The 14,685-nt window shown below is 38.4% G+C and overlaps 1 protein-coding gene across 1 annotated transcript in view; it reads left to right on the plus strand.

The window, feature by feature from the left end:
- TXK (TXK tyrosine kinase) overlaps window positions 1–14,685 on the plus strand; it is a 51,329-nt gene that overhangs the window by 11,435 nt on the left and 25,209 nt on the right. The window contains exon 5 of the mRNA XM_015072287.3: window positions 5,501–5,555. Within this exon, the coding sequence (XP_014927773.1) occupies window positions 5,501–5,555 (55 nt within the window). The remainder of the gene's footprint in view (window positions 1–5,500; window positions 5,556–14,685) is intronic.

Raw genomic sequence — 14,685 nt, forward strand, 5'->3', positions numbered from 1 at the left:
TTGCAAAAGTAATTTACAGGTAGAGAGTGGTGGGCTTAGTAGTAGTGTTGGTCTTTTATAAATTCAGGTTTGCATTTTACCCTTGACTGCCCTCCCCACAACCGAGATACTCGCTTTATAATTAGCACATGCTTCCAGCAGGTGGCGGTAGGGGATGTGAGTTGAGACATTGAGGCTGGTGCTTCTCCAAGAATGGGGCAGCAAATATAAATTGAACGACAGCCCCCACCCCAGCTCCTAGGGTGTCTGCCTTGCTACTAATTTAAACCCACCTGGAGGCCCGACCCAGCATCTCTCTCTCCCCTAAAGCAAATCCAACTCTAAAAACATTGGTGAACAACGTAGACTTCATTAGAGGGAGAAAGGGATGACTACAGGACACATGACTCATCCATGTGACTTGACCAGGCCTCTCTATTAGCTACTTCTATTCTCTCTCGCAAGTCAGCCTCCTTACTGCCATCACAGATCTCTCTTCTCCGTCCTTCACTCAGCTTGTCATGCCCCCTCTCTTGACCTGAGTCATGTAGCTCTGCACAGAAATTCTAGTCTCCACTCGGTAGGACAGAGCCCTCAGGTGGCTGAACACCTGTCCTAGGAAAACAGTTCCACAGCAGTCTACTGTGAGTCCAGCCTACCCCTCAGGGGGCAGCGTCCCAACACATTAGGTCTCTTGAAAGGCCAGGTCAGGGGAAGTTCTGTTTGTAAATGTCCTGTCAAGAAAAATTAGAAAAAATAAGATTTTCTTTCCATATTGTAAACTCAGTTCAGACCTTCCAGGAGATTAAAGGAGTTATGTGTGGAGGTACTTAACACAGTGACGGATAGTTAGTGAATGGACAGTCAGTAACCAACAATGTGACTTTCCTTCCTTTTATGATTAACAAATGTGCTTGCTGCTTCCTTAGTTTACACAAGGCTTGGAGTCTGCAGCTTGTTTATGCTATAGATATTGGGTAATTTGAATTAAACCACTCTGAACTTAGAATAGTCATCTCATTTTCTTGGCTTTGATTCATGTGTCTTTAAAAGTCTTGTTCTCTACTCCAATTGTGAGAAAATTAATTTTATTTGTTTCTTTTTTTTTTAATTTTTTTTAATGTTTATTTATTTTTGAGACAGAGAGAGACAGAGCATGAACAGGGGAGGGGCAGAGAGAGAGGGAGACACAGAATCTGAAACAGGCTCCAGGCTCTGAGCTGTCAGCACAGAGCCCGATGCGGGGCTCGAACGCACAGACCGCGAGATCATGACCTGAGCCGAAGTCGGACGCTTAACCAACTGAGCCACCCAGGCGCCCCTATTTGTTTCTTTTTAAAGGAGTTTATTAAAATGTAGATATAATAATTATCAACATAAGTCATTAAAATATATCAACTACTTACTAAGGGCCAAGCACTGTTCTAATAACTGTGTAGAAATTACTGCTTTAGTTTGAAATAATGTAGTGTGGGTTTAGAAATTGGAGAAATCTATGGGGCACCTGGGTGGCTCAGTCTGTTGAGTGTCCAACTTCAGCTCAGGTCATGATCTCATGGTTCGTGGGTTTGAGCCTGGTGTTGGGCTGGGCTCTGTGCAGACAGCTCAGAGCCTGGAGCCTGCTTCAGAGTTTGTGTCTCCCTCTCTCTCTGCCCCTCCCCTGCTTGCTTGCAAAAATGAAATGTTAAAAGAAATTAAATTGGGGAAATTCCGGCTCAAATACTGACATCACCACTAACTAGTGCTTGGCCTCTGGGCAAAGTTACTGAACATCTATAAACCTCTACATGATATGAAAACTGGGGACCATAATGCCTATCTCATATAGGAATAGTAAATATTTGAAACATTCTAGAACTGTGAAGCCAACAGGAAGTGAATTTTCAGGTTGCCGGCTATCACAGATGTACTACATTTTGTAGTTACTTTAGGCCCTGAATCACTTCACCCTATTCAATCTTTCCTGATTGTACACTTCTGATGTACCAGATGTTAGCTGTTCTAGGCCCAGGGAAGACGGAGAAGCAGTCCATGTGTTCACAGAACGTACAGCTTTATGGGGGAAATAGACATTAACCAATCTCAGATTCACAAATAAGTATAAAATTTTAAATTGTGGCCTTAGTAAGGAACAGTATGGACACTGGGAGAAATCAGTGGTAAAGGGGATATAATTTAGATGAGAGTGTGGGGTTGGAAAAACCTTATAAGGAAGTGACTTGAGGTCCAAAGGTAGTAGGAGGTACTTAGGGGTGGAGGGGAGAAGGAATGCTCATGTTAGTGTGGGTTTTTGACATCTCAGGAATCTTTATACTTTGAAATATTTATGGCTGCTTTGTTTTTAACTTAATATCCAAATTATCAACATTACAATGTGAAAACCTGGTTTTCAGTAAGCCCTCGAATTTAACTTGCAGGTCTTGATAGACTGTTTACAGATCTAAAACAATAAGAACAATCACTTTAATTCAAACTCAACACACAGTGTCCTTAAACAATCAGCCCTTTTATAAGTTCAGTTAATGAAATTTCCCGAAACATTTCACTTGCATTAATAGACTAAAATTTTCTGATTAAATATTTTACATGCCAGACAGGGCAAATTTGCAATTTTTAATAGCCCTTTGTAAGTCCATATACGACCCTGGAAATCTAATAAATTAAACTTAAATGTGGTAAGCCAAGTTCTCTTAACCATACAAACATCATTTAAAAAGTCAAATTCCCATAAATTTCAAATTGTAAGTTTAAAATTAATTATGCTTTTAAAACTAGAGGCAAAAACCTAATAATGTCAGATTCTCTTAAAATTATAGATACTTTAAATTTTTTTAATGTTTATTTATTTACTTTGAGAGAGGCAGAGTCGTGTGTGTGTGTGTGTATGTGCGAGTGGGGGAGGTGCAGACAGACAGAGGGAGAGAGAGAATTCCAAGAAGGCTTCGGGCTATCAGTGTGAAGCCTGACAAAGTGGGGCTCGAACTCATGAACTGTGAGATCATGACCTGGGCTGAAATCAAGTGTTGGATGCTTAACCAACTGAGCCACCCCAGGTGCCCCTTAAAATTATAGGTACTTTAAATACCAAACATATTGCTTATCCTGAATTTTACAGAAGTATGAGTCTGATTTATCTCATCATCTCTAACCTGAATGTTTACTCTCCTCAGGGTTAAAAAATCACTAAAGAGAAGCAGGTTTCCCTTCTTAGGTCTAATAGGGTTTCTAGGTTGAAAACTCAAGACTACAACACTGTTACTTGTTGATTCAGAGATTGGAATGGGGTACATGAGGCTTACATGTATACAAGATGTTTGTAATCAGCAACAGTTGGACATGCTGGATGGCTTTTATTTTTTTATTTTTGGATGGGTTTTGTATGTTGGTAGAAGCCCCACCCCAAGCTCTCTGTCCACATCATTCAGTATGAGTTTTACAATCAGTGTCGTCTTGGTATATGAGTTGCAAACTTACCTATTAAAAACACTCCACAAAACTCTTGTTTCACTGTCTGATTTAACCAGATGAAATTCTGAAATACCATGCCCCTGCTTCTCCTATGTCACATCCATCTAATCTCTTTTCTGACAGATAAAATTCTGCATTATTTTAAAGGATCTTAAATTCATCATATACTTCTATCTGGCTCTTCTATTACTACTTCGAAGTCATTCTTTTTTTTTTAATTAAAATTTAATGTTTATTTTATTATTGAGAGAGAGAGAGAGCGTGAGTAGGGGAGGGACAAAGAGAGAGGGAGACACAGAATCTGCGCTGTCAGCGCAGAGCCTGATGCAGGGCTTTAACTCATGAACCACAAGATCATGACCTGAGCTGAAGTCAGATGCTTAACCAACTGAGCCACCCATGTGCCCCTCTTTGAAGTCATTCTTTTTTTTTTTTTTAATTTTTATTGGGTTTATTTATTTTTGATAGAGACAGAGCACAAGCGGGGGAGGGTCAGAGAGAGGGAGACACAGAATCTGAAGCAGGCTCCAGGCTCCGAGCTGTCAGCACAGAGCCCGACGCAGGGCTGGAACTCACAAACCACAAGATCATGACCTGAGCTGAAGTTGTACGCTCAATCGACTGAGCCACCCAGGCACCCTGAAGTCATTCTAATGACATCCACACATGGATGGATTTTTAATTTATATTTAAGCAAAATTAACATATTTGCTTATATTTCTCACTATAATGAATAAGTATGAAACAACAAAATTAACACCAATGTGATAGCAGGTGAGAAACATGTAGAAAAAAATAATTTCTATAAAATTTTCCCTTTTGGAGTGTCATTACACAGTCTTGGCTTTTCATAGCCTCAATGTATTTTAGTGAGCGATAATCATTATTTTCCGTTTAGCACCCAAACTTCATGAATTAGCAAATGGGAGCACCTTTAAACTAGTCCCCTGTGTCTTTAACTCTGTCTCATTTATTTTGAGAGAATTTCTTCTTTCTACAAAAAGAGGGCTGAGACTCATCCTGAAATTCCCTCCCCTAATATGAATATTCATTGAAAAGTACTGAATGATATTCACAGTTTAACATCACAATTACCTTTTGTTCCCACTGGTGATAAGTAGCCCAATTACTTTGTCTAGAATCACCTGTAATCATCCTCTATTCTCTATGCTTCATCTTTTTTAAAGTTCATTTTCAACTTAAGGCTGTTAGTATTTTTAATGCCTGACCATTCTAATTTAGTGGCAGCTTTTTATTACTGCAGGTTAGGGGAAGTCCCACGATATGGTAGGTTCCATCCTCAAAGTCAGATATAGGAGTTTCATGTGGCCACCATTTGGCCTAGCCACTGTGACTCAATGTATACTCTTACTTAATTATGTTCCTGTGAGTGGTTCTTATATATTTAGTGGTAGTGTTTCATACAGAGGAAACAGCAAGACAGGAGGCAGAAAGGGGCTTGGTGAGGAAGGCAAGAATCCCAGTGTGGCCGAATCTTTGTATGAGAGGGGAACAAGAGGGTGTGTGAAATAGGGCAACATACTAGTTGTTCTGTTTACGTTATTAAACCACTAACTTCACTACGAGTTAACATACAGTTAACATAACAACTGGGTCAGAGTTAGTTTTAATTTGGGAAAGGGAACACAGCACATATAAAAGCGTGCAAATAGGAAGTTCCTGAGAACAAAGAAAGAAATGGGTATTTTTTAGTTTGTCTATCAAAGCTCAGTAAATGTTTATTGAAGATGATGCCTTCTTAATCACACACTTTTCATGGAAGTTTTCAGGAGATTAAATCACTCAAAACCATACACCCCTCAGAAAGTGGAATTAAGATGTGATAGAAGAAATTAGATTTTGGCTTACAATTAGTAGAACTATATTACCTTAAATCAATGACACATAACAGTACATTGTTGTTTATTGGAATTAACTCTCTAAAACCAGTTCTGGAGTAAAGTTCTTAGTAATGAAGGAAATGAAGGGATTTTTTTTTTCGGTAAAAAAAATGGAATATAAAAATTTTAAAGTATTTTTATCGCTTTTACAGGTGGTACCATAGAAACATCACCAGAAATCAGGCAGAACGTATTTTGAGACAAGAGGTAACTCAATTTATTAACAAATAACTTGTGAATATTTTCAGAATTTCTGAGAGATGGGCATTATGAAGACGTGACCCAACTAGAAAGTTTTTTCTTCCTGTTCTTTATAGCTCTAAAATATTATTACAACTTTATGTCTACTGCACATTTTCTGATAAGTTGTAAAGCAGATGTATTTGTATCAGATCATGTTTTTCATGGACTTTCACTGTCATTTGAGAAATGTTTTTTTCCTGAAATGATTTCAATTCCACCGTACTGAAACTGCTCATTCACTTCAAAGTGCATTCTGCGAGAAGAGTCTATATTTGAATTGCCTATATGCCTCTGCATATCAGGCAGTAAAATATACACTGTCTTTATGAGCTTAGCTAAGGCTTCTTAAAAACACAAATATAGAAAAATACACAGTGCTGCACTTTCTTTGTTCTTTGGGAACAAAAGGAAGAGTGGGGGAACCAAAATATCAAACTCAGATCAAAACTGCACTTTTAGGTCAAAACAAAACAGAACTGCATGCAGTTTCCAACGGACGGTAAGTGTGAACTGTGGGTAAAAGTAGTCAAACCTAGAAACTAGGGAAGATGTGTGTGTCGTTTTATACTGCTGTCGGATGTTGAGGAAATCTAGAAATGTGAGTGAGAAAGAATCAGTTCTGTAACTAAAAAGTCAATGCCAGGAATGGCTCAGGACACAGAGAAGGTCCAATTACTAGCAGGGGGATAGAGTTTGCGGGACACAGACCCAGTCTCAGCTGGTGATGGGGACAGAGGTTGGAGGTCAGGCCTGGCTTCTCTAGCTAGGAGGAAGTGGGGTGTGGCAGCAAATGTAGTATTTATCCGGCATGGTGACAGCAGGTGGACTTCTGTAAAGAGATGTTAGTAGGTCTGGAATAGACACGTAGGCAGAACTGGAGCAGGCAAGGTCTCAAACAGGCCCATGGCAAGCAAGTTAGTCACAGGCGATATGGCCACAAGATCACATGGGCTGTGCAGGGTCAGCCTGAGAGGTTCTGCAGCTGAGAGGAAGTCACAACAGAGCCAGGGGCTCACCGCCCTACGAAGACTAGAAGAGCAAATTGCACAAACCCCCCTGTACCTAAAACCCAGATATCACAAATAGCAACATTTGGCAGGAACATTCTTTAACAAAATAAAACACAGCAGATACAATTGAAACCTATCCCTTCTCTCATCTGTTTCATGCCGCCCATTCTCCAGAGGCAATCACAATAGAAGGGTGTGATCCCATTGTGTCCATGTGCTTATATTTTTATCATATATATGTGCATATATATGTGCACATTATATTTTATCATATATATGTGCATTTTATGTGTTTTAACATTTCACATATGGAGATCATGTGTATGTTGATTAAAACAATTTTTTTAACGTTTATTTATTTGTTTTTTTGAGAGACAGAGACAGAGCATGAGTGGGGGAGGGGCAGAGAGAGAGGAGACAGAATCTGAAGCAGGCTCCAGGCTCTGAGCTGTCAGCACAGTGCCTGATGTGGGGCTTGAACTCACAAACTGAGGTCATGACCTGAGCTGAAGTCAGATGCTTAACCCACTGAGCCACCCAGGAGCCCCATATTTTTAAGGAAACATTGTATTTCAGTTTTATTCACATGGGTACATAAAGATCAAGCACATTCCTTTAACTGCTGTATACTATTTCATTATGAGTATACCAAAATGTATTGATAAACATTCAAATTGTTTCTAACTTCTTAGTATTACCAACAGCCTGCCAAGAACTTTCTTGTACGGGTCATCTTGTACCCAAGGGCAAGGATTTTTCTTGTTATGCCCAGAAATGACCTGATTAGGATCTACGTGTGGATTTAACATTAAATATATTTTGGAATCATGATTCAAAGTGCTTGTCCTAAGTTACGCTCTCACAACAAATGAGAAAACTGGCCCCTTACATTCTTGCCAACAGTTGGTAACTTCATACTTTTTTTCAATTCATTGAGAAATTGTGTATATGTTTTATTTTCCTAATACAATTTTTTAAAAAGTCTGTTTATTTTTGAGAGAGAGAGAGACAGACAGAGACAGAGAGACAGAGTGCAAATGGGAGAGGAGCAGAGAGAGAGGGGGAGACACAGAATCTGAAGCAGGCTCCAGCTGTGCTGACAGCTCAGAGCCAGACGTGGGGCTCGAACTCACAAGCTGTGCGCGATCATGACCCGAGCTGAAGTTGGACGCTTAACCGACTGAGCCACCCAGGGGCCCCCTGTGCATGTATTTTAAAATGTGCATTTCCTTGATCAACAGTTCAATTGAATGACTTTTTATGTGTGTGTTGGCGAGTTGGGCTTCCTCTGCTGTTACGTGACTGCTAATATCCATTGCTCATTTTTCTATATTGCCGTGCTGTTTGCCTTTTTAACTGATTAATATGTATTTTAAAAGTATATTCTGAAAACCTGTCTTTTAGGTTACCACCATCTTCTTCTAATTTCTGGCTTAAAATTTTTTCATGCTCTTATTTTTACACTTTAAAAGATGTTAATGTCAAATTTTTCAGTTTTTATGATCTCTCTCCTTTTTTTCCTTTTTTAGTATAATAAATCCTTCTCTCTTCTGAAGTAATAAAGGAAGTTTATATTTTCTTTTAAATGCTTTAAAGATTTGCTGTTCGTTCTTAGGTCTTAATCTAAAATGTGTGTGTATGTGTGCTATGTGTGTAGATATTTTAAAATATATACACGTTTTTCCATGTATCTTAAAATATTTTTGTAATTTACATATTTTCTATGAAAAAATTTTTTTTAACATTTATTTATTTTTGAGACACAGAGAGAGACAGAGAATGAGCAGGGGAAGGACAGAGAGAGAGGGGGATACAGAATCTGAAGCAGGCTCCAGGCTCTAAGCTGTCAGCACCGAGCCCCGTGAGATCATGACCTCAGCAAAAGTCAGTTGCCTAACCAACTGAGCCACCCAGGCGCCCCTTTATTTTCTGTTTTTTTAAAGTACCTGGATTAAAACCTAACGGTCATGAGGCATTTAAATTTTTTTATGTTTATTTATTTTGAGAGAGACAGAGCCAGGGTGAGCAGGGGAGGGGCAGAGATAGAGGCAGAGAGAGAGAGAGAGAGATAGAGAGAGAGGGAGGGAGAGAGAGAATCCCAAGTAGTCTTTGCACCATCAGCACGCGGCCTAACATGGAGCTCAAAGTCGCGAAGCGAGAGACGGATGCTTGATTGAGCCACCGAGGTGCTCCGGTCACGAGGCATTTAAAAAATATATATGTGGCAGGATTCTCACACAGAGAGTCGTGACACTGAGGCTTTTCTTTCCTGGAAACAACTTTATTCCTGCCGGCACCGCTCCGTTGGGTTCGTACCGGAAGAACTGAGCCCCGAGCACCACGTGGCGTAGTTTTTTAATGAATTTTTAAAAATTCTTTGTCTCCTACATATGGCAACATAGAAACATGCAGTCTGATCAAGTGGCCTCATGATACAAGGTCGTGAGGGATGTTGACATGTATGCATATAGCCAGGTTGAGGTTTTTTTTCCTTTCCTTAGGAAGGGGACCCTACCACATTTATATTTCTGGTTTGGGTTTCCTAATACTTTATTTAGCATTTGTCCTGTTATGTTCACAAGGGAGCCTGGCTTCCAATTTCCCACTCTCTTTGCCTAGTTTCAGTATAAAGGCTATGCTAGCATCATAAAATGAAGTAGGACATGAGGTTTTTGTCTCTTTTTCCAGTCTTGAAAATAGTGTATATTGAATGCAGGTTATTTGTTCTTGAAGTTGCATATATCTCTCATGAAATAGTTTGGACATGCTGCTTTTTCAGATATTCGACTACTGATTTAATTTCCTTTTCTTTTTTGAGATGTTTGATAATTTATAGTTATGTGGAGAATTGCCTATTTTATATTTATTTTCAAATTTATTGCATACATTTTTATAGAGGTATCTTATAATTTTATTTATGTCATATTTCAATAGTCGGTATGTTCATATGGTTTAAAAATCAAAAGACTCTAAAGTTTTCTTCCATCCTGTCCCCAGGCCACCAATTCCCTTCTCCATAGACAAACTTCTATTATTAGTTTATTCTGTGCTTTTTCAGAAATATTTAATACATACACAAATAGAAACATGTTTTCTTATAGTGTTATTTTTACACAAATAGTAATATATATACTCTTGTGTACATTACTTGTTTCATTTAACAATATATATTGGGAAGGAATCTTTTCACATCAGCACACAAAAAGTGTCCTCATTCATTCTACACATGCATAGTATTTCTTACTTTGGATGTATCACAAGTTATTTAAAATTTTTAACGGAAATCTAAGTACTATACTACTTTTATGAGTATATATGTAGGATAAATCACCCAAGATAGAAATTCTGGGTCAAAGGGAATGTACATTTCTAATTTTGGTAGACATTAAATTACCCTCTATAGTTGTACAATTAATATTTCTACTAGAAATGTAAGAGAGTGCTTATTTGCCCCACAACCTTCCCAGCAAGTGTTTAATGAAACATAGGGATCTTTGCTCTCTGACATCTCATATCAGTGTAGGTTTCAGCTACATTTCTCTTTTTAAAAACTTATTTTTATTAAAAAACTATTTTTAACATCTATTTATTTTTGAGAGAGAGACAGAGCATGAGCAGGGGAAGGGCAGAGAGAGAGAGGGAGACACAGAATTGGAAGCAGGCTCTGGGCCCTGAGCTGTCAGCACAGAGCCGGACGACATGGGGCTCAAACCCGTCAACCATGGGATCATGACCTGAGTGAAAGTCAGACGCTTGACTGATTGAGCCACTCAGGAGCCCCTCAGCTACATTTCTCTTATCCTGGGAATGTTAAGCATCTCTGTATATATGAAATTTATATATTTGTCTCTCCTTTTCTGGAAGCTGTCTGTTCATGCTGTCTCCTTTGCAAAATTTTCAGTTGGCTTTTTAAAAAATGCTTTCCTTACAATTTGTAGGACCTCTGCAGCTATATTAAGGAAATTAGCTCTTTGTGATATGTGGCAATACTCTTCCCAATTTTTCAGTTCTAATACTACCTTTTTCCATGAATGGTACTTGAATTTTTTGTGTTTGAGTTTATCAGACGATTTTTTGCGAAGCTTTAGTGTCAAGTTAGAATTGTCTTATAAAAAATATTATAAAAATATTGTAAAAATTTTCCCCATGTTTCTTGATTGCCTTAGTGGTCTTATTTTTAATGTATGCATGTTTGAATAATTTGTGTTATTCCTGACACAGAGTGAGGTATGGATCCGATTTTATTGTTTTTCTAGATGGTTACCAAGTGTCTATCTTTTCTGCATTGATTTGAGATGCCACTTTCCTTAGAAACACAACTCCTATGTTGCAGTACATCTGGACTTACTACTTGCTTTCGTTGATCCTCTTGTCTATTTATGTGATGCCTTTATCTGTTTTAAATACTGAGGCTTTCTTTAGTGTGGCTCACCTCCCTTATTATTCTTTTTCAGAAATATTCTGAAGATACATTTTATACGTATGAACTTCACAATTACTTTGCCCAGTTTATAAAAGCTTCCTACTGGTGCACTAAATTTACAGAGTAATTTAGGGAAAATTGTTTGGGCATTACAAATCAGTGCAGTTTGGGGACCAATTTGTTCTGGGACCCACATATTAATTATTCATATAGAAAAAATTTAAAACTAGGTCCCTACTTAAGCAAAAATAAATCTTGGATGGATTGAAAACCTAATGAGAGGAGGAAACATCTTTGTATTCTTTAGGAGCATTTAAAATTTTTCTTCATTGGGGTGCCTGGGTGGCTCAGTCGGTTGGGCATCCGACTTCAGCGCAGGTCATGATCTCACACTCTGTGGGTTCGAGCCCCGCGTCGGACTCCGTGCTGATAGCTCAGAGCCTGGAGCCTACTTCGGATTCTGCGTCTCCCTCTCTCTCTGACCCTCCCCTGCTCATGCTCTGTCTCTCTCTGTCTTAAAAATAAATAAAAATATTTAAAAAATTAAATAAAATACAATTTTTCTTCATTTAGCTCTTGCAAATTTTTAAGTTTATTTTAAGGTATTTTTTGTTGTTGTTGCTACTGTAAATGGGTGTATTTTTTTTTTTTTACCTGTGAAAAAACTTGAGTTTTGTGTTAATTTTGTAACTGATGACTTTGGTGAATTCAAAAAAAAGGTTTGTAGTAGTTTTTTAGTTGATTCTCCCGGGTTTCAGGTAGAGAATCTTATCAACAGCAAACAGTGATAATTTCAAACCCTCTTGTACAATTTACTTTAATTAAAACAATTTTTTTGAGAGAGAGAGAGAGAGAAAGCATGTGTGAGCGAGCAGGGGAGGGGAAGAAGGAGAGAGAGAGGATCTTAAGCAGGCTACACGCTCGGGTCCGAGCCTGACACAAGGCTTGATCCCATGATTCTGGGATTACGACCTGAGCTGAAATCAAGAGGCGGACGCTCAACCAAATGAGCCACCTATGTGCCCTTCCTCTTTTACAATTTAATCCAGTATATCTTGTCTGGTTTGGTTTTTTTTGTTTTTGTTTTTGTTTTTTGTCTCTCATTTAATCGCATTAGCTGGTATCTCAGAGCAACATTAAACACCAGTGCTGACAGTGGGGTGTTTCTTTTTCCTGATTTTAGTTGGAATGATTTGCACAGAAAGCTTAATGCTGGACTTGGGACTAATGTAAATAAGGGCTATGGTAAGGAAGTACATATATATTACTATTTTACTGAGAATTTAAAGACAGCTGAGGGGCGCCTGGGTGGCTCAGTCGGTTGGGGGGCCGACTTCGGCTCAGGTCATGATCTCGCGGTCCGTGAGTTCGAGCCCCGCGTCGGGCTCTGTGCTGACAGCTCAGAGCCTGGAGCCTGTTTCGGATTCTGTGTCTCCCTCTCTCTGACCCTCCCCCATTCATGCTCTGTCTCTCTCTATCTCAAAAATAAATAAACGTTAAAAAAAATTAAAAATAAAATAAAATAAAATAAAGACAGCTGATACTAGAAATGGAAATTTTTCAAATGCCCTTTCAACATCTACGGTGATGTTTATGGGATTTTTATCCTCAGATCTATTAATAGCCTGAATTATATGAATAAAATCCCTGATATTCAAGTACTCTTGTATTCCTGTATGCAATCCCTCTTGGTCATGGTATGTTATTCTTTCCCCGTGTGATTGGATTCAGTTTCTTAGTATTCGGCTAGGATTTTTGTGTGGACACGAGTGAGACTTGTTAGTAATTTTCCCTTTTTGTGCACAGTCTTTGCTGTGTTGTTGGTGTTGATAGTAAACCCACTTTATATAAAAATTTAGAAGTCTTTCTTTCCACGTGCTCTGGGATCGTGTAATATTACAATGTGTCACTGTGATGTTTTTAATATTGCAGCTCTTTTAAAACCTCATCTGTTTTCCCGTTCAGTACGTCTATTAACATTTCTAGATAGTCTGAAATCAATTTTGATAAATTTTATGTTTTGCTACTTAATTACTCATTTCGTTCAAGTTCAAATGTGTGGAGTCAAGATGATTCTTTTCTTTTTTTTTCTGGATCCTTGTGGCTTAGTTTTTGATAGATTTTCCCCATTATTTATTGGTTGGGTTGGTTAACAATTTATGTATTTCATTGTTTTCTCCTATATAACCAGATTTTGTATTTAATTACTATCTTAATTACACTGTTGCCTTTATAATTTGTTCCTTTCTGCTCTTGTCTTTATTCACTTTCTTCTTTTACTTTACTTGGTTCTTATCCTAAATTCTTAAATTAAATTAATTTTTGTATTTCCTTCATTTATTGATATAAATAATTAGACTGAGTACTGTTTGAATAGCAGAGGTTCCGATATGTGGCGTTCCCTTATTATTTTTCCCTTATCTATTTTCTAGATGTTTTCATTTTTATTTGGATTTCGTTGAGTTATATCAAAGAGAACTTTACCTAGTAGTAGCTTTCTCCTTTGGAGCTTGTTATGAATTCCTACTTTTATTGCTTTGTTGCCATGGTTGCTGTTTGTTCTCTTTCCACTTTGAAGAAGAGGTCACTACATATACAACTTTATTATATGCGTGTTATATATGTATATATATGCTGTACATACAACTTTGCTTTTTACCTCTTAGTCTTTTCCATTTGTGTCCCCTATGGTATGGAACACAATCCTTGGACATGGTAGGAATTCAATAAAAGCTAGATTTTTATTATTTAAAAACTTTTTAAATGTTTATTTATTTTTGAGAGAGAGAGAGAGAGAGAGACAGAGCATGAGTGCCCAGAGAGAGAAGGAGACACAGAATCTGAAGCAGGCTCCAGGCTCTGAGCTGTCAGCCCAGAGCCCGACGCGGGCCTCAAACTCACAAACCATAAGATCATGACTTGAGCTGAAGTTGGACACTTAACTGACTGAGCCACCCAGGCGCCCCTAGATTTTGATTATTTTAAATGGTTATGAGAGTTTTTGGTTTGAAACTTTTGGCCAGAAAATGAGCCTTGTTCCTTGGTAAGCATCTGGAAGGAAGAGGAGACTCTGTTTGATGTATTGTGTTCACCTTGGGGGTCACACCATTGTGTTTGGTTTGGGCAGGTCTCAAGCAACATATTGACACTTCATAAGTGTAAACTTTCACAGGTTTGGCAAGCTTCTGAGATATTTCCCCCTCCGCCAGGGTAACACTCGGTAAAGGTGAAAACTCTTTACGATATCAAACAAACAGCCCAAACCAAACAGTGCAACATTCAAAGTCACTGAAAACCAATTTACAGCTGTATTGGAGTTTCCCCGAGGATGTCTGTCAGGTGGAATCCAATTCATAACCTAACATCAACCTTACGATAGTCTTCTCTCCTGCTGATTCTCTTCTCGTCTCTCCCATGAGAGTTGCTTCTCTCTGGCAGCAACTAAAATGGCTCCCCTGCCCTTCTTTCCAGACTCCCTCAAAGTTTATTCTCTTTCCGTCCCTATCATGAATTCTGCTCGCTTTGCCCATTCCCTGCCTTTCCAGATGTATTTCTCCCTGCTTCCTTCACCCCATCAGCCATGGTGTTCTTTTTCTTCCAAAATACCACCTGTCAATCTGTCTTTGAGTGCTTCCTATTCATCAGCTATTTTTATCTATTA

This window comes from Acinonyx jubatus, chromosome B1 (assembly GCF_027475565.1).
Source record: "Acinonyx jubatus isolate Ajub_Pintada_27869175 chromosome B1, VMU_Ajub_asm_v1.0, whole genome shotgun sequence".
In the NCBI taxonomy this organism is placed as follows: Eukaryota; Metazoa; Chordata; class Mammalia; order Carnivora; family Felidae; genus Acinonyx; species Acinonyx jubatus.